Source organism: Bos mutus, chromosome 11 (assembly GCF_027580195.1).
Source record: "Bos mutus isolate GX-2022 chromosome 11, NWIPB_WYAK_1.1, whole genome shotgun sequence".
NCBI classification, from domain to species: Eukaryota; Metazoa; Chordata; class Mammalia; order Artiodactyla; family Bovidae; genus Bos; species Bos mutus.
In genome coordinates, this window is record NC_091627.1 from 94,288,978 (window position 1) to 94,310,522 (window position 21,545).

A 21,545-nucleotide genomic window follows, 5' to 3' on the forward strand; every position below is an offset into this window, starting at 1 on the left:
TAGAGAGTGGTGCAGTGCCTCAGGTCAGCCTAGTAGCTAGTCTCACAGACTGCCTAGGTCTTTTATGATTTAGCATGAGGATCACAAATGTTGTCTATGAGCCAATGTAGAAATAACCATGTGGCTTACTATGCTACACTTATTCGCTCTTCACGTAAGAGTTGAAAGGGAATGAAACTAGCCTCTGAACTGACATATTTCACTATGGGGCTATCTGGAGTGATGCTGGCACCATGCCCATATTAAATGTTACAGAGATTTTACTGGACCAAAGGAGTAGGAGGATTGTCACAGACTATAGACTCACTCTTCCGGAAAGGCTATTCTATACTTGGGTAGAATCTCTAGCTGGCAGATCTCTCTGCCTCCAGTTTAAAGTAGGAAGTAGTGGACAACTCTGTTGACCAGCTTTAGATTAGATGAGCCATCTAACCCAGGACTGTATCAATATGAGTTGCCAGTAACAATGGAAAACGTTAGCCTGGCCAGCTTGTAAGTCAAAGGCCAAATCCAATGTATTATTTGTGGGAAAACACATCAAAAGCCTGGTGTTTTATCTCGTGCTACCCAAAAGATTGTCCACAACCCCTCTAACTGAAGGTTCTTCATCCATTGCTTATTTCCATGTATCTGTCATTAATATCCTATTATTAATGATTCAGCATTTTGGACACACAAACTACCTACAGGAGGAGGCCCTTAAAGAAGCTAAGAGGCCTCTCCACCAAGCACAACTGTGCAGAGAGTTTCTGCTGCCTAAATTTTTGCTAAGTAGATATGCCTCCTCTCAGAGGAAAAGCAAAGCCCCTGGCAAATACACAGTGGAGCTCATTAACCCTTCCCCCTTCCCTTCAAGGCCCCAACTATTCTTCACTTCAAAAAAATCATTGAGGAGTCTCCTTCTTCTGAGACTACCATGGTCTCAATGCGGTGAGGATCAACCAGTAATATTTGTTCCCTCTCCTCTGACTCCTGACCTCCTGAAATGATTCCATGAGACTTTAAGAAATTAGACCTCTGAATTGCTAAAATGATCTCCATAGAGAGAGGTTAATAAATAGGAAATGGTTTTCCTAACACGCTATAATGTTATCTGGCCCATTAAATATCTGGGTCTTTTCCTAGTTCTTAAGTGATTCCTTATACGATTTTCTATTACCAAACAGTTGTACTCTACTTGGATATTATTTCATAAAACCCTGGTCTAGAAAAAATGGGTTCTGTGTTAAATCAGAAATGAGCCCTAAGACAGAATTTCTGAGCTCACCTCCTCCCCAGTTAAGAGGCTGGTCTAGGTGAGACAAAGTCTCAACAGTTCTAGAATAAATTCTCCAACCAACCAAAAGCATTCAGTAAATCCTAGAATGTATGACATATTACTGGCAATTCCTTCTGTAAAGCTTCTGTGACAGCTCTAGTTAATACTGTCCTGAGGAAGGTAAGGAGATATATCTGGTTTGCAAAAGCTGCAGCCACACTGCAGCAGCTGAAGACCTTATTCACCTGTGCCCCATCTGTGTGTATGCTGATCTAGCGTTGACTTAGCTGAGGTCAAAAGTCTAGCTCAGTAGAGTCTATTCTTGGAAATATTCCCATTTTTACTTTCTTTTTTTTTTTACAGAACCAGACCCAAAAGGGCTTCCCTGGTGGCTCAGCTGGTAAAGAATCTGCCTGCAATGCGGGAGACCTGGGTTCGATCCATGGGTTGGGAGGATTCTCTGGAGAAGGGAACGGCTCCCCACTCCAGTATTCTGGCCTGGAGAATTCCATGGACTGTATAGTCCATGGGGTCGCAAACAGCTGGACATGACTGAGTGACTTTCACTTACTTACACTTAGAGACCTAAAAGTGTTAGCTTTCTCCTACTTCAGAATACAAATTATTTGCTGTCAGAACCTCCTTTAAGGTTAGAGGTATCACTGTGAAGGTTATAAGCATCTGTCAAAACAACTTGGGCAAAAGAATTTTGTCAATACAATTAGAAAAACCTGCCTTCAAAAACCAAAGGACTATTTTTTGAAGTATTTCAAGTTAACTATCTTATTTATGCCAGGCTGCCAACCATACCTAAATACTCTTTTGTGAAAGCCTGCTTATCAATATGCAACAGACTTCACCTTGTCCTGGGGATCTTTACAGAAAATTCTGCAGCTGTCCCTAAAACTGACCAATACAGCATCAATACAAAAAATAGATTATCTAGACAAAATGGCATTCTCTCAAAGCACCAGGGTCACATGAAGAGAGATTTTTGGAAGGCCAGAACATTAAAAAGGCCTATTTTACAACCATGGGCAAACTATACCAGAATATAAGCTCCACAATGGGATGGATCATATTTTATTCATTATCCTATACCCCCTATATCACTATACCCACTATAACAGTGCTAGGCATAGTGTTGAATGAATGAATGAATAAATACTTTCTGATTAGGGAGGTCTATATTAACATTCAAGTGCTTGCCATGGTTATATCAAAACATGGACTATAGCCTGCAGGAACTTTTAGTAGCTCTGTATCAGCATAGATTTGTGAAGGTGTTCCAATATATTATTAATACTACAACCTCTTCTAATCAGCAAATGCCTTTGGAATATGATAACCCTGGATTTCATTCCTGAAATGACATCTACCTACACTGTTGTTTGTCACTCAGTCGTGTCCAACTCTTTGTGACCCCCATGGACTGCAGCAAGCCAGGCTTCCCTGTCCTTCACTATCTCCCTGAGTTTGTTCAAACTCATGTCCATTAAATTGATGATGCCATCGAAACATCTTATCCTCTGTTTTCCCCTTCTCCTCCAGCCCTCAATCTTCCCCAGCATCAGGGTCTTTTCCAATGAGTCAGCTCGTCACATCTGGTGGCCAAAGTATTGGAGTTTCAGCTTCAGCATCAGTCCTTCCAATGAATATTCAGGGTTGATTTCCTTTAGGATTTACTAAATTTAGGACATACTGCATTGATCTCCCTACTGTCCAAGGGATAGGTTACATATGCTATCATATTGGCTGTGCAGATAATCTTTTCCTAGATAATTCAATTAATGCCTTAAACCATCCTTCCAACCCCACCATTCACATCATTTATATAAATGACATCTTCCAATTTCATGGGTTATCAAACTATTTGATTAATAACTCTGGTGTAGATGACTCCCTGGAGAAGGCAATGGCACCCCACTCCAGTACTCTTGCCTTGAAAATCCCATGGACAGAGGAGCCTGGTAGGCTGCAGTCCATGGGGTCGCTAAGAGTCGGACACAACTGAGCGACTTCCCCTTCACTTTTCACTTTAATGCATTGGAGAAGGAAATGGCAACCCACTCCAGTGTTCTTGCCTGGAGAATCCCAGGGACGGGGGAACCTAGTGGGAGGCCGTCTATGGGGTCACACAGAGTCGGACACGACTGAAGCGATTTAGCAGCAGCAGCAGCAGACTCCCAGTTTTATAGGTCATTATTAAATACCCACAAACTATTTCAATTGAGCACCTGGAGAGTATTTCTACTGACCACATTACTGATCCACACACTTCAATACTAGAGGGTTAATACACCACGGTCTCTATTTTCCTCCAACAGGAACATCCTTTCATAAAAACTTTCCCCTATCTATCTACACCCACACCTCCCTTCTTTACCATCACTTACTGACAACTGCTCAGTAAATACATGGGAAAACTACAGGCTACCACCCCTCCCTATTAAGAAGTACATGGGGGAGATGGCTTTCTTCCAGTTTAATACTGGAAGAAATGATCAGTGATGAAGACTGATCCTTGAGGCCTTTCATGCCTGTCCCCTAGCCTAGCCTCCTAATCACCTAGTTAGGGGTTGTTTAGTCTGGTTAGGGTGAAATAATATAAAATAAATTCTATTAAGTATCATTTTGATATATGCCATATTAGACAAAAGCAGTTTTTTGATATAAATGGATATTCTACTGAGGCTAAAATATAAGTGATTATAAAGCGAAGTTAGGATTTTTTTCCATAAGAGCCAACAGCAGTCAAGCAAAGGGAACATATTCCTCTTAATGGAACACTGTTCATTAAACTTGAGGGTAGGCCAAAAAAGACAGAAAGTAAATATAATAAAAAGACAAAATTTTATTGAACAGGATCAAGATAGGAGGGGAAATAAAAGGGGCAGTTCTACGCAGTAAGATTCTTGGGTGGTTCTCAGGTTTCCCTACCTGATGTTGGCTAACTTACTGATTTTGCCTCTATATCTCTAACAGGTATAATACCAGAATTTGTTCAATATCTCCAAAGAAATTTACAATTATTTCTTTTAGGTCCTATAGTTGTTTTTAAGGCATGTTAAGTGCCTGCAATGGAAATGCACTGTGTTTACTTTAGACAGAAGGTTTAGAAATTGGAGAATAACTGGCCTAGAGGGAATGTCACCAACTCAATCTAAAAAAAGCCACAGATATCTTGGGATGGCTTTGCTGTTTAAGAGTCGTTGCCAACAAGCTCCATTCAGGAGATCTGATGCAATGTCACAACCTAATTCATTCAGCTTTATAAAACTTAAGTATATTGGAAGTAAATAATTGTTGATGCCAAAGAACAGAAAATAATGTGACATTGCTAAAGAACACATTCAAGCCTTTCCCTGTTGGTCAGAAATGGAAGATGAACAGCTAAAACTTAAATAAATAATGTAATAATTATCAGGGGAAATTAAGACTCTCATAATGAAAGGAATAACAGAAATGTGAAATGTTTCAGGGTAGCTTGTAATAAACAGCATTTGATGAGGAGATATGGAACATAAAAAAAGAGGTCCAAAAAGAAGCTGAAAAGTAAAAACAAAGAATAAAGAAGAGAAATTAAGAAAATGGTATTTAAAGAGATGAGCTTAATAGTTAAAGGCAGAAAGACAGTTAGATCCTGGTTAACAACAAACACACAGACACATGCACAGATTTTTCCAAACAGTACTTAAATCCAGCTATTCTTGATTTAACTCTTCTCTCGGTTTAACTCTCCACCTTTTCCATGAAAAATTTTATACTGCCAAGGCCTACAAAGACCTCTCTACTTCATGGCCTCTTTTTGTACTTAAGAGATTCAATTTTGCTCCTGATTTGCATTGTTTATTTTGCATCATTATATAAAAGTCATATTCCAATGAGACTGTAAGTTGGAATCTATTTCTCTATTCCCTGAATTTGGGCTGCCCCTATCTGTGACCAGCTCTAGCCAACAGAATGCCGAAGAAGTGATATTTCAAGTGTAGGCCTCAAGAGGTTTTCACATTTCCTCTTGCTTTTCCAGAACCCTGCCAGGATGCCATGTGAAGAAGCCTGGCTTGGGCAGTTGGTTAGAGAGAAATCACAAGGAGCAGAGAAGAGTCAGCTTAGCTAAGGCATCCTGGATCAGGTAGTCTGCAGCCACTCTAGTAGCTCATCTCAAAGTCTGATGAGCTCAGCTGAATCTGTCCAGTCTGTAGAAACATGAGCTAAATAAATGATTCCTATTTTAAGCCAATATGTTGTGGGGTGATCTGTTATGCAGCGAAAGCTGTTGAAATAACTGAAACACACACAATGGTTTTAGCTTTCCAATGAAATACTTACTCATAGTGTGCCTTATACTAGAATCCAGTATTTGCTGTTCACCTCTTTGCTATTAGAGTGTATTATATCCACTGTCTATTCCCACAACACCTAAGTTGTAATTTGTTCATAGTAGGCACTCAGAGTTTGATAGACTGAAATGAAAATCAACTAAAGTTAAAATTCTGGTGTTCATTGGCATTATTTACTTAAACTCTAACAACAGAAGAAAATACCAACCATAGTACTGTTTGAGAATCAAATAACTACTGAGGATCTGCTAGTGGCCTTGAGTTGCTACTTTCAATTATGAACCATTAAGGGACAGCAACTATTAGTACCTAGAATATACATGCTACTTCAAGGCAGTTAATAAGTGAGCCCTTAAGCTGACCTTCTCAATATTTAGGATTAATCCAAATTTTGGATTTTAATAGAAATATCACACATTTGATACATGGATGTGAAATTGTACTGCAATCCTTTCATGAGCTTCAGAATACAGAAAATATAAAGTGTAAAAGAAGAAGATTTTGATTTGCACTGCTGCTGCTGCTACTGCTAAGTTGCTTCAGTCGTGTCCGACTCTGTGCGACCCCATAGACGGCAGCCCACCAGGCTCCCACGTCCCTGGGATTCTCCAGGCAAGAACATTGGAGTGGGTTGCTATTTCCTTCTCCAATGCATGACAGTGAAAAGTGAAAGTGAAGTCGCTCAGTTGTTTCTGACTCTTAGCAACCCCATGGACTGCAGCCTACCAGGCTCCTCTGTCCATGGGATTTTCCAGGCAAGAGTACCATTGGGGTGAGGTGCCATTGCCTTCTCCTTTGATTTGCACAAATTTCCATTAACGGCTGGTTTTCTAAATCCACAAACCTGACAAATGACTTATGTGTATAAATATGCTTTAATTCTGAAGTGTTTTACAAATGTAAAATATCATGAAATCCTGTGTATTCAGAATGTCATTTCACTTTTTTCCTTAAGAAGTAGAAAAATCAGAGTAGACAGGATGGCTCAGAAAGGATAAATAGTTTTGCTATCCACATCTAATTTGCTTCCTAATAAAATTCTATGGCTTTCAAATGACACTCTGTTATTATAGTCTGTACAGAGATGATTTCATCAAATATTCTATGTTTTGAATATTTTCAAAATTATAATTCAGTTGATAGTCTGAAACACTCTAAAGCAAAAGGACATGAAAAGCATGATCAGCATGAATATATTCATAAACCAGAGAGCAAAATAAACTCAATGACAGTAAAAGAACATCCTTGCTGCACTGAACGGGCACAAATCCCCCTTTTCCATGGGTGCATATATGTATCCTATAACATGCTTTAATTTCTTTCTTTAACTTCAGCCATTTCTGATCAATACTGTTATCTTTGACATATAAGGAACATAACAGTCAAATCAAGTAGTAAGGTGGATAATTGAGTCAAGACATTAAAGGTTTAGACAGGCTAAATAAATAATGAAATGACTAATTATTAAGTAACGATTTAATGATTAAAATCTGGTTTGTTAATAAAATGTCTTAAAAGGCAAACACTGTCCAAAGATAGCGAAACCTTCAGCTGTGGTGTATAAAATCAACCACGTAAGAACTAGATATAGAGTGGGTAACAATGTTATGTGTGAAAAAGATTCAATTACTAGCAGATGGAAGCTCCATAAATCAGGATACATTTACATGATTTTTAAGATCAGCACCCAGCGTAGCCCCCAAAATTCTGTAACTCTTATTTTAGGAGTCCAAAGAGTGCAGGCAAAGGGACATATATTAAAGGACACCTAATCATGTCTTATTTGAAAACATGCTTCCAGGCTTTCTATTTATAATCTGAACATCTCTTATAGTTCATAAACTGCTCCCTTTAAAAACAACGCTCACTTTAATTAATTTATGAGAATGACTAAGATGAACTACAAAGAGAGATGCATTTTCAGCATGGGATGGGGAAAGATCATTTTTGTCACACTGATTTAACCTACCTGAGGTTAAATAATGCTAATAATGAGCTAGGGAAGTTTTTCATATGATCTAAGAAGAATTTAAGCTGCCTTAATAGAGACAGACATAAATAGAAATTAAGTGATAGATTCAATAGGAAGAGGCATACTCTCATGATTCAGTGAGTTTTAGAGTTTTTTCTACTCCTAAAAATTTCATGCAAGGAACTCTGAGAACAAAAATGTAATAGAAAATAGGAACTTAAGCATAAACAACAGTGCTCACTGAGAACTCACAAGTATTTCAGCATTCATCCCAGCTCAGATCCACCTTATTTTGGCTGTGCTTTCTAACTTACTCCTTTAGTTAACATTTTCTGTGAACACTAGTCACTTTCCATAGGGACCAAAACCACAAACTTGAGAGAATTACCACAATTCCTTTTCATGAACAGTGAGAAGAGAAAATTTTTTCCTTGAATGTGTTTTTCCAATGAAATTCAATTTCTGCTTTCCAAGAAAAGCCAATTGGCTCAGAAGTCTCTGAGAAAGAACAGTGTGGGGATAGTCAGACAGATACCATACCACAAAACTCCAAAGCAAAATCCCAACCTTTCAGCCTTAACATCAGTCAAGGGGTTAAAACCTGAACGCCTCAGTTGAGTTGCTGAATCCACAGGTGGAAGGTCTAAAGGGTGGAAAGAGATACTCAGCTCCATTTGGGACCATGCTGAGAAAGCCTTTATGTTTAAGAGAACCCCCATCTCAACTCCTAAATATTAAGTTGACACACGTTTCTGGGACACAGCCTGAATCCTCAAACTTTGCGGGTCTATAGAGACACAATTTTCTGTTTTCTGCTTAACAGGGCTTTCCAGAATTGTCATCAGATGACAGATTACACCACCCATCCACAAGGATTCAGGGGTAGCTCAAGCCATCCATTATGGGTTAAAAGCTGTGCTAGCATGAATCGAGTCACAGTGGTAAGGAGACTACCAATACAAGGGGTCCTACAGCTTTAAGAAATACCCTGGGCATCTAAAAGTTCTCAGAATGCAAACTTTGTCAGCTCTGAAAACAAGAGGCACTGCATCATTATGGCAGGAGAAACAAAGCCAGCACCCTTTTAAAAACAGACAAAAAAAAAAGATTGTTTTAATAGGAGAGAAGCATCAGTCATTGATTCTTACTTCATTCACACTTTCTATCCAACCCCATCCATCTTCAGAGTGAAGAGATGACAGAGCCCAGTTAACCCTCTCCCTCTGTCGGCCCCCACCCATACTGCTCCTCTGTACCAAATCCACCAAGACCCACCGACCCACCCTTTTCAATCTGCAAGCAACAGCTCTACAGAATGACTCTGTCTGATGGGCTTGCAAACCTCAGGTATACCTAAGTACCCGCTTTCACCACACTACTTCAGTAGAGTTACCTGTCAGGTTATCATGACTGTTCAGGGCCTTTACTAGTCATCTACAATGACCACTCAGTCACTCATGGCTGACCACATTCTACAAAGGTGGGGATGAGAAGACTTAAGGGAACAGAAAAAAAAGTCAACAAACCAAATCAACAATCCAGAATGTAAAATATTTCATTTTTATTAACTGTTACTGCCCTCATTATCTGCAAACAGAAGTTCTCTAAGCAGGCAGTCTGCATCAGTGCACCTGCTTAGCATCAGTTTGCCGAGTTATCTTTTCTGCTGTGTCTGCAAAAGCCAACTATAGCACAATGGGTCACATCACTTGAGGGTCACTTGAGTCCCACTACATTCTGGGGCCCTCCTTCCACCTCCTCCCTTTCCTTCCATCCACAAAACCTTTAACTCCACCATAGCTAAGGATCCCAGATAGCTAAATAAAAGAGGTGGCCTCAAACACAGGGAAAAGCCCTTAGGTCTCCAGTGTGAATCGCCAATGCCAATGCCCCTCCCCTCTCCTTTTCCTTAAGACCTGATGGTCTTCAGTCACACATCTTAAAAGAAAAACAAAAAACAAAAACACAAAGACTTACTTGTCTCAAGTCGATGAAGGCCAACTGCAGCGTGTCCTCCTGGAACCCAGGCACCGGGCCGGATCTGGCAAACTCTGTGGGAAAGAAAAGAGGATAAAAAGCGCCTTTAACTAACCATGGACAGGGAGATTGGCAGACGGATGACAGGGAAGACAAGAGAGGCTGGGGGAGAGGAGGACCAAGCTTCTAAGGAGTCATGTCTCTCTCCCTTCAGCTTCTTTGTTTGCCCTTCAAAATTCGTGTCATCAAAACACCATTAATTCCAGCATCCTGACAGCAAGGAAACTGTACTAATTCGACCTGAAATTTATTCCCATGAGCCGCGCTGGGCTTCAGAGTATTTGTTTTGTGAATGGACAAACAACTTGCAAAGGAGGAGGGAGTGGGGGAGAGAAAAAAGTTTTTCCTCTCAACACAATAAAATCTTCAGCTGTGAAACTCTTTTCAGTTCCGAAAGCTATTTATATTTTAGATCGCTGAAGGAATTTTCTAATTTCACGCCTGTCACCTCATTCCCCAAGCATTTATCAAAAAATATTCCCTGCCACATCATTAATTATTCCCTCACTGATTATTTGTATTATCTCATGAGTGCATTATTGCCAACCCACACACAGACACACAAACACACACACCAGCAGCAGAGGCTGCCCCAATCCAGTGCTTGGCTCTTCAGTAAAAGAGTATTGCAGATATGAAAAGACCCATCTAAATAAATATCACTGCAAAAACTTAGGAAATTTTTGTATATGTCTATCCTCCTAGTGTATTCTTTGTTTTTGACTTCTATTTCACTCTTAAAAATTATTTTTCTCTTCCTCTACTCCAATTGAGTCTTAGGTCGAAGAGACACATGAATGCTATTTGCAATTTACAATAGTGCCTTGGGTACATGCTTAGTTTATGACTCTGGCTTCTACATCATTAAGAAGAAGGTAACTGCATAGGACTACAGGGAAATGTACTAGTTAACAGTTAAGAATGTCAAGTTTTATTGTCCCTAAGCCCTGCTTATTATGAAATCGAAAGGTCTTGTTTAAGCCCCTATATACAGACAAAATAGACACAGAGAAAATTCAAAAGTTGTACAGTTACTATCCTTTGAATTCTATCTGTGAAGTCAAACAAAGCAAGATAAACATTTAACATCAATCTACTATTTACTTCAAAAACAACTCAAATATCTGCTCAAAACAAATATGAAAAGGGATGTTTTCCTTTTGATTTTATTTTTCTCCAGGAATGAATTTAAGAAATTACAGGAAGTTGGTATCATATTTTCTTTTGAAATTAAATAAAATCTACCAATATATTTGCATATATGTCTGGAAAATTCCTCCAAACAACTAGTAACTGGATAGCTTCAAATGATGATTTACGAACAATGACAGATATTCCTGTTCTTTAAAAATATTTTCCATCTAGGAAATGTCTAATGGGTTTTCATAAATTCCTTGCCCTACTTTAAAAAATAATGTTAACAAGTTAAGTTGCAGGGAATATAAAAACACTACATGAAATAAAATTTACACCAATTTGCTAAACTAATTATATAGAGCACAAATGTGAAATAAAAAAAAACATTCTTATCCTGGAGTTTTCACAAAATAGTCTTACTTCAGAGATTTCAAATAAAAATAACTCAAATGGAAGGAGATAAACTATATAGAATGACAGCACACTAAGTTTCTATTTACTTTGGAAAGAAAATTTATATGTCATTTAGAAATTAATTCCATCATATGTATAGCGCAGATAATTAAAGTTTTAAAAGGGTAAAGTTCTAAAACTGTACAAATACATGATAAGAGCCATGTTAATAAAAGCTTAAATAATCCATCCTTCATAGCAATCATCTGTGATAACCTTGTATATAACAGCTGCTCAATCACATGTACAACTTTCTCATACTATACTCCTATAGAAAGCAGCTCTTTGAGTCATAGCCACAGTCACTCTTTTTGACAGCCTTGACGGTCAGACAGTCAGCTTAAATAAGCTTCCTATGTCTGACGATTTCATCCAATGTTGGTGGATTATCACTGCTACTCCCATATGACATATGCCTTATGCTGCATCATTTGAAGTACTGAAGTTTCCTCTGTCAGTAGGAACCCCACAAGTCAAGACACAGCAACTGCCAAGGTGTTCTGCTGACCTACACATGTTCAGTTCAACAGGACTGCCCTGTGATACACAGGTTGAATGCTTGAGAGCTGGCTACACATTCCTGAATCTCGTTATTGGGCATGCTCCCTGGGGCTGACATGATGCTGATGAAACCACTCAGGTATCTGGATCTGATACATATTTAGTAAATCACACTTTATAGATCTCATTTTATGACACACTCAATTTTCCAGGTTCCCAGAGGACACAGTGGCCTTTTAGATTTGATTTTAATTTTATAAATCAGAAAATGACAATTGCATCAGGTGCAACAAAGTTAAGAGATTAATTATTTAATATAGAAATATTAAATACTATATATTCAACTTCATATTTATATTTTCTCATTATTTTATGAATGTAGTGCTATCCTCTCGTGTAGACAGTAAAATTCTTAGGGGTAAGGACTATATCACAGAACACAGCAAAGTGTTCAAAATAGTAGATGTCCAACAAATACCTATACTTTACAGAAATAACAAGATCAATTAATTACACACATTCTTTACTGCCAATGAAACTCTTTGGATTGCAATAGTAAGGCGTCCTTAACATGAGTATCAATAAGTAGGCTTTAGGAATATATGAGCTTCCTAAAATTAGGTGCACAATGATTGAGGGGATGGGCTCTGGGGTTTTAAAAATCAGAGTTTGAGTTCTACTTACTAGCTCTATGGATATGTGCAAACTACTTAATCTCCTAAAAGGTTCAATATCTTTATCTCAAAAATGAGGGTGGCAGTGTATTCCTTACACTGCTGCTATGAGGGTTAAGTGAAATAACATGTAAAGCCACTGGCAGAGTAGAGTGCCTGGCATATCATAATTGATTATCATTACAATTAGTTTTTTGTGGGAATATGCGTTTCCCTGTGAAGAAGGTGGGTATGTTTTACTGAATTCTCAGAGAGTAGGTGACCAAACAAATGTAAAGAAACACTGTTTTATATCCAGGACAAAACATTAGAAGAAAATTCAGCTTCCATTCAGTTGTAAGTTAGTGAGTTGGTATTGAAATTTATGGGCAAATATTTAAGTGATTCACTTAAAGGAGGCTGATATGACTAATTACTAGTGTATTAGCCACAGCACAGGAATTTTCACTAGTATTATTTTAGAAAATCAATAAATATATTAAGCAGATCTCCTATAATTTTGTGATTCAATATTTCCTTTAAAACAGGACTGTTCCTATAGGGTCAATTTTTTACACATATGAAAAATGTTAATAGCATAAGAAAGTGTGAATATTTTTAAATTAAAATTTGCATTTATCTTCAACTATGTAAAATACAGTAACAGTGAAACACATGACAGTAGGCATTCATCTCATAATGTTAGCTGAGGCTGTTAGAGAGAGAACGATTACACGGGATTTTATTCTCCTTTACATTTTATAAACTTTAAAAGTGAGTACAGACCACTTTTATAATCAGAGAACAGGAAATAGAAGAACACATACATCCCCAAATTATTCAGTGCTATTTTCTCTAGTAACAAGAGCTATAACCTGTTCAGGATTTAGCATTACAGGCAACTGGGATTGATTTGCACACCCATATTCTCAGAGGCTGCTTAACAGAGACGAGAACAACTACACATGGGAGGGGTACAGCAGCCCCCAGTCCATTGAAACACACACAGATTGACTCCATGAACACAGAGAAGCTTTCCTTTATAATCACAAATGAAAAGGAGAACATGTCTGTACTAGTGGCCAAGTAGAACCAACGGATGAATGGGACAGTGAAGACGCCTCTTTCTGGACTTGTCTCTGCATTCCAAGATCTGTAGTAGGTTTTCAGTCTCTAAGAGGCTTAAGCCAGTGCCTGGAGTTCTGCAGAGTGGCGCCAGCCTCACAAGAATATCAAGGTGCTTGTTCCACTTCACAGAGAACCAAATCCTACCTTTGACTATCTTATGTTATCTGGGGACTGAATCAAGGTTCCAATGGGCTGGCAAGAAAGCTTCCTCTTAAAAGACTTGTTCAGGTTATTGGAGCTTCTGGCCAAGCCATCTTTTTGAGAGCTTGGCTCACTCCAGTTCCTTTTTACTGCCCTTAATCACAGTATGGTTTCTCAAGAGTTGAAACTGCTATCAGAGCCTGACTCTCAAATCCAATTTGCAAGTATAAAAAATATTTTAATGAAATAAATATTTCATTAAAAAAATTAAAGGGAGGTATAAAAATTATAGGAAAGGTGGCATACTGTTAAGTGAAGGTATAAACAGGGAAAGAAAATCACACACAAAAAACCTCTCACTTTTACTTAACAAATATCCAACATTTTTTCACATTCTCATACACACTTAAATTTATGAGGTGTGACAATATTTTTAAATCAATATTAATTTCTCAAAAATATCCAACAGGTTTACAGTTCTAATAACCTTCATATTTTACTGAAATAAAAATTACCAAAGTAGAAAATAGAGGAATTCAACTAATTTCAAAATGCTTTCTAGACTTCTTGAAGGCTTTTCTTAAAATGAACTACCACTTAGAGAGGGGAGGAAAAAAATGTTTAAATAAACTTTAAAATTACTTGGTACATTCACATTTCGCTGAGGAAAACAAAATATACATTTGATAAAGAGCATAGAACCCTAATTAGAAAAAATGGGAGAGTCACAGTTAGAAGAGGCTTTGAGGAGTCAAAATGATGCCTTATAGCCAGAGAACAGTATTATAGTTTTTCAGAGTTCAAGGCCTTGAGAGAGTAAAGGAAAGTGAATTAAACTCAGAAAGGTTAAACCTTAAATGATTATAGGTGAAGTTGGCTGGTGGGGGCCTGGAAAAGCTTGACTTATGTGTCTCCTTTTTTCCCTCCTCTTGCTTGAAGGATTCCCAGGATACAGCACTTCTAAGTTTTAACATCAATATGGATAAAAAAATGTTGCCTGCCATTTCAATAAACAAGAATGTTGCCTGCCATTCTGGTAAAAATCACATGTTGTCCACCATCAAGCCATCAACCATTGCAGCTACCCTAACTATGCCCTGAAGGGATTTCAGGATGCAGAAAAACAGGATATTGGCCCAAGATAGTTAGGATACACATCAAAGGAATAAATTCTATGAGTCAGACTTTTGTATCTTTCCATCTATAGACAAGAACCAAAATCATTAATTTGAGATGTCTGCCTTCTGTGATTAGCGGTAATCTATTGATGTTTGACTCTGTTTTCTTTTTCAGCAAAAATTCCTATATATTCCGGCTCCTCCCTTACCTTTTTGGAACAGTTTTATCTGAGAGGTGCCTCCTAGGTTTTAGTTCTCAGTAGTCAAAGCTATGGTTTTTCCAGCGGTCATGTATGGATGTGAGAGTTGGATCATAAAGAAAGCTGAGCGCGGAAGAATTGATGCTTTCAAACTGTGGTGCTAGATAGTTTTCTTGAGAGTCCCTTGGACTGCAAGGAGATCAAATCAGTCACTCCTAAAGGAATCAACCCTGAATATTTATTGGAAGGACTGATGCTGAAGCTGAAGCTCCAATACTTTGGCCACCTGATGTGAAGAGCTGACTCATTGGAAAAGACCCTGATGCTGGGAAAGACTGAGGGCAGGAGGAGAAGGAGGTGGCAGAGGATGAGACGGTTAGATAGCATCACCAACTCAACAGACATGAGTTTGGACAGACTCCAAGAGAGAGGGGCAGGGAAGCCTAGTGTGCTGCTATCCATGGGGTTCCAGAGAGTCGGACACAACTTAACGACTGAACAACAAGGTCACCAAATAAAACAGCTCCCCCCACCAAAAAAAGGCTGCCTTAGTCTGTAATCTGTAATCAGACAGGACATTTGAGAACTTATCAAAAGCAACTTGTGGGAAACAGAATATAAAAGAAATTCCTCTGAATCTTTGCAAATTGTCCATAAAACAAGAATAATTTTCAAAGGACGATGAGCAAGGCAAAATTTATTTCAAAAAATCAAAACTAGTACAGTATCTGGGAAGTAGGTAAAATAGCAATTCTTAGAGGAAAAGCTAATTTGTTCAAATAAGAGAAAATTGAAAAGGCAGTGGGCAAAATTTTAACCAGAAATTCCTGGTTAGCATAATATACTACTGCTTTCAGTGAAGTTCCAAGTTAGACAGTGGACAAGATAGCATTACCAGCCTCCACTGAACAGATCAGGGTTTTGTTTTTGGCCAAAATGTCAGGTGAGAAAGGAAAATCAGTATTCTGGAACTCAAACTATATTGGGTACTTGTTTATATCTTGAGATCAGGTCAGGTCACATGCGGTTTTTATGGGATTAAAAATAAGAGCTGCTGTTGCTGTATTAATATAACGGTTTCCTGGTATTGGGTCCCTGGGGCAACAGATAAGGAGTGTGCTAGACTATGAAGTGTAGCTCTGGGGAAGTTAAAGCCTTCTTGCATCACTTCACAGTGGTTCCACTAAGCTAATTACGAAGAAGAGTTGATGGACTCCACAGGGACTCCACTCAAGGCCCTGATGGTCAGAGAAAGGTAGGCCAGAACATAAGGAAGTAAGTACAGATGAGAGAGCTATCAAGGAGACAGAAAAAGGAAGGGAGGCCCGGGGGTGGGGGCGGGAGTGGGGAGGGACAAGTTCCTTGAAGATTCAGCTGACTATACTTGTGTAAGCATTTGTATGAACATGTGATCATAAAAACAGTCACCTTTAATTACATAGAGTATAATCCTGTGATATAAATTTTTCTTTGCTTTCATATATTTTAAACTCACTAGACCTTCTGCCTTAAGAAGGGCAGAGTAAAGTACAATCTAACCTATTCTGAGTTTCTGTGTGAGAAATACAAGTAAAACTGATAATAACAGAGTCTGATAGCAAATGCCAAAGCAGCACTCTAAATAGATTCATAAATTGTTTTCAAAGTTTAATTCTCCTAGCTCCTTTTGCTTTATTTTTTTTTCTCTTTATTTATTTATTTATTTATTTTTTTATTCTTCCAATTTTATTTTATTTTTAAACTTTACATAATTGTATTAGTTTTGCAAATATCAAAATGAATCAAAAACTAGGACAGATAAATATAGGTTTTTAATTAATAAAAGATTAATCTACTGTAAGAGAGAAAATGGCCACAAGCATGAAGGAACTTCCACGATGCCGCTGAGTAAATAAGCCAATCAGTCTCCATGTGTCTGTCCCTTATGCCGTACCACTGAAAGGAAACGAGGGTTCAGATACTGGCAGAGACTGGTGTCAATGACAGAACACATTCCCCTGGACACAGCTGTCTTACGTGGAATAAACCTAGGAAATTGGAGAAGTTGATTTTTATGCCCTACTAACATCTCTAACATAGAAGAAGAATCTGTAAACAGTTTAATGAAATTAATTGATTGATTTCTAGCAAAGCAAACTAGAAAATAATTTTATTCAAGATTTAAAAGAAGGAGATGACATAAATTCCTACCATGTCATGGATTCCAGGTGCCACTGGGTGCTTCTATAGAAATACAGTGGTGTTCTTTGTTTAAGGAAATAGTATTCTAAATGGTGGATAAGAACACGTTAGATGTATTCACCAAATTAAACAGAGTACCCTTTGCATTGCAGAGGAAGAAGGTTAAGGAAAGCCAAGACCCATAACAAGTGGCAGAACAATGTCATGCCACATGGCATTGGACGTTCCCTTAATATTCCATAAATAATTGCCAAAAACACAGCACAAAATGTCCTAGGACTTGAGTTTACAACCAAGAATCCTAAAGCTGAAAGGAGCATTTGTAATTGCTGAGGACTTTTACAGATGAAAAAATTAAAACCAAAAAAAAAGTAAGTTGGTGAATCAGTTAAAATCTAATTCCCCTATTATTTCAATATGCATCCCTGACCTATAATGTCTGAAAGCAAATATTTACTTTACACGTTCCTCATATATATGCATATATATGTGTGTATATCTTTTTCATTTCAATAACAATGAAGTCATAAAAATATACAGATCTGTGTAAAATCACAATTTTCTTCTGAAGTTTTGCAATTTTGCAAAATAAAGGCCAATTTCATAATAGATTTTTTAATACTACAGTGAAAAGATGCCTCTGCCAATTAGCAAACAGCAGTGCTTCTGTGCATAATCTTAAAGAAAGCTGAGAACTTGCATGAAAGGCGTGGGTTTCCTGAGAGATGAGAAAGGCTGGTGTTCTAAAGTAGCAACTTTATATCCCTGGTATTTTTACTGTGCTTTCAAGGACTTAATCTTATCCATGTGTCTGTTCAGCACTGATCGTTCTGTTGTATGGACACAAGACAGATTAAGTTTATCTGAAATTTTACATTGAGAAGGATTCTGTAGGCATTTAACATAAGGTAAAAAATTCTCTAGAAAAGCACGGTCCAAATAGAAACAAGAGCTACCTGTGTAATTCTAGAATTTTTAGTCAATACACTTAAGAAAATAAAAATCAATGAAAAATTAATAATAGCATATCTTATTTTACTTAATATATCTAAAATATTTTAATTTCAACATAAAATTAGCATTTAAAAATTATTCATGAGATTTTTTTTGAAATCCAGGATGTGTTCTTCACTTAGAGTACAACGCATATTTGAGCTGCGTGTCAAATGCTCTAATAGCCACTTGTGGCTGTAACTACAGTTTTGGACAGCACAGCTTCAGATGATGTTGACTGTAAAGAATGAAAGCTAAAATGAAATGTGCAAAGAATGATTTCAGACTTTGAAATGACAAGGAAAGAGCACTCTCCAAATTCACAGCAATATGAATTGTTTCTACATTGACTATGAAATTAGGATCAAAACAAATGTTCCTGGTACTACACAATGGCTTCTCTTCAGCTCATATTTTTAAAATATGCCACCCTCTGATGCAGCTATATCCTTTGTATATTCTTCACCATGTCTGTCAATAAATTTTTACAGTACCTCTCTATTACTTCTTATGCTAGTATTCTTTCCTTTCTTCTCTTCATCTCATTTTCTTTTCTTAATATCTAATTTACTAATTTTTTCAACTTATCCTACTGAAAGTAGTCTCAAATCATTTTGGGATGATTAAGGTATATTTAAAAAACTGATAGTTGACCAGTATATGTTTCCAGACAAAGCTCTTTGACTCTCAGGTTCCCCAGCAAGTGATGACAATAACAATCCTGACTTATAACTGCAAAATGTTTTGTTAAGTCCACAACACAAAACAAATGCTTTCATTAAAAGGAAAAGTATCAGGACACTGTCAGTGCTCTTGAACAGGGTAGACAAAGGTATACAAAGGTACCAAAACTGCCAAAAGAGAAATGATTAAGGTAGGTTCCACATAGGATGTTTGCTAAGTTAAAAGAGCTAGACTTTTTTTAAGTTAGTTGTAATTCTTTCTAAACTGAAAGCCAATAATGTTTCTTTGGTATAACTTTCGTGGATAGTCTCACAATTTGCTAGGAAAACTGAGTCTCAGTCTACATTGATTGGTGTTCACAGGAAATGGATATATCATTAGCTAAGGTAACTGGGATTCCAACATTTCTAGATTTTACTTATGTGACCTTGGGTCTATCATATAAGTTTTTAGTGCCAGATGTCTCCTCTGTAAAATGAAGGCAATAATATTTCACTTGCTTAAAGCTATGGGACTGAATCAAATATACTCTTGAGGCCTATTATATAACAAGGAATATACCTGGTCTTTGGTCCTAGCTCCTGACAAGGAGTTTTATATCTTCCAAAGGTCCTAAGCAAAAGGAAAGCTCCTGAGCAATTCATAATTGAATCATTTTGATCATACCTAAGTTTATGCTGAGAAGTTGGCTCCTGAGGGCCCTTAAGTAGTTTTAAGGGAGGGGCTGCACAAACCAGAATGACCAAGCCTATGACCAGAGGGTTGACACTTCCAGCCCCACTCCCAATTTCCAGAGAGGGGAAGGGATGGTGGTTGATTTCAATCATGTAGCAATTTATTTATTCAATCATGCTTCAGGCTTCCCTGGTGACTCAGATGGTAAAGAATCCATCTGCAATGTGGAGATTTGGGTTCCATCCCTGGGTTGGGAAGATCCCCTGGAGAAGGGAATAGCTACCTACTAAAGTATTCTTGCCTGGATAAGTCCATGGACAGGAATTAATTAATTAATTAATTAATCAGCAGGCTACAGTCTACGGGGTCACAAAGAGCTGGACACAACTGAACGACTCACTTCACTACATAATAAAACCCTCATATAAAAACTCTGTGCACTGAAACTCAGTGGATCTTCCTGATTTGGTGAATATGCTGATGTGCTGGAAGGTTGACATGCCTGATTCCTTAAGGACAGGACATGGAAATTCTGTTTTGCCACCCTCCTCCCCAGGATCCTATCCTATATATCTCTTCCATTTGGCTGTTCCTGAGTTATAGCCTTTATAATAAAACTGCAATCATAAGTACAGCATTTTTGGTGAGTTATGTGAGTTTTTGTAGTGAATTACTGAACTGAATGTACAGATGTGAGAGTTGGAACATAAAGAAAGCTGAGGGCCAAAGAACTGATGCTTTTGAATTGTGGTGCTGGAGAAGGAGGTCAAACCAGTAAATCCTAAAGGAAATCAACCCTGAATATTCATTGGAAGAACTGATGCTAAAGTTGAAGTTCCAATACTTTGGCCACCTGTTGTGAATAGTCAACTCACTGAAAAAGACCTTGATGCTGGAAAAGACTGAAGACAAAAGGAGAAGAGGACAGCAGAGGATGAGATGGGTATATAGCATCACTGACTCAACAGACATGAATTTGAGCAAACTCCAGGAGATAGTCAAGGACAGGGAAGGCTGGCATGCTGCAGTCCATGGGATCCCAAAGCGTTAGACATGACTTAGCAACTGAACAACAACAACTGAACTGAAAGGGGATGTGGTGAGCTCAATATCTGTGAAAATAAAAAATGAAAGTGAAGTCGCTCAGTCAGGTCCGACTCTTTGCGACCCCATGGACTATAGCCTACCAGGCTCCTTCATCCATGAGGTTTTCCAGGCAAGAGTATTGGAGTGGGCTGCCATTTCCTTCTCCAGGGGATCTTCCCAACCTAGGGATCGAACCCAGGCCTCCTGCATTGCTGGCAGACGCTTTACCATCTGAGCCACCGGGGAAGCCCCCAAAATCTGTAGTCAGCTAGAAAGAAGTGGGAGTGGCTTGAGGACACCTGAGGCTTTGTAGCTGACATCTGTAGAGGGGCAGTCTTGTGGGACTGAACCCTTAATTTGTAGAATATCTACTAACTCCAGGTAGTTACTGTTAGAACTGGATTGAATTGTAGAACACCCAGCTGTTGCTGGGATTCCCTGGTGGCTCAGTTGGTAAAGAATCTGCCTGCAATGTGGGAGACCTGGGTTTGATACCTGGGTTAGGAAGATCCCCTGGAGAAGGGAACGGCTACCCACTCCAGTATTCTGGCCTGGAGAATTCCATGGGCTGTATAGTCAGTGGGGTTGCAGAGTCAGACACAACTGAGCAACTTTACTCCTCACTCAGTTGGTGTTGAAGAATTGCTGTTGGAACACAAGTTTCAACTCAGATCATGTACAATACAACTTGATATTTGGTACATTTTAGTATCTAGGTTATAGCCAGATTTGTCCCAGCATAACAAATATGAAATTAACTGGAAACGGATATAATAAAATAATGATATGCTTTTTTTTTGCCTACATGGCCACTTCTTCAATAAATCAAAAAACTTATTAAAGATATTGCATTAAACTGAGTGTTCGTTAGAAGAGATTATTTTTAACATAGCAAAATAAAAGGTTTCACATATCTTTCTCAGAGAACAATAACATTTTCTACACTTTCTAGCTTTACTTCATATAATTGTTCAAGTATTTGTTG

General features: G+C 38.1%; 1 protein-coding gene across 2 annotated transcripts in view; it reads right to left on the bottom strand.

Moving 5' to 3' along the window:
• The window catches only part of EXOC6B (exocyst complex component 6B), a 728,809-nt gene that overhangs the window by 153,229 nt on the left and 554,035 nt on the right, over positions 1–21,545 (bottom strand). For both annotated transcript variants that reach the window (XM_070379801.1, XM_070379802.1), the window contains exon 20: positions 9,551–9,624. In XM_070379801.1, coding sequence (XP_070235902.1) covers positions 9,551–9,624 — 74 coding nt within the window. The remainder of the gene's footprint in view (positions 1–9,550; positions 9,625–21,545) is intronic.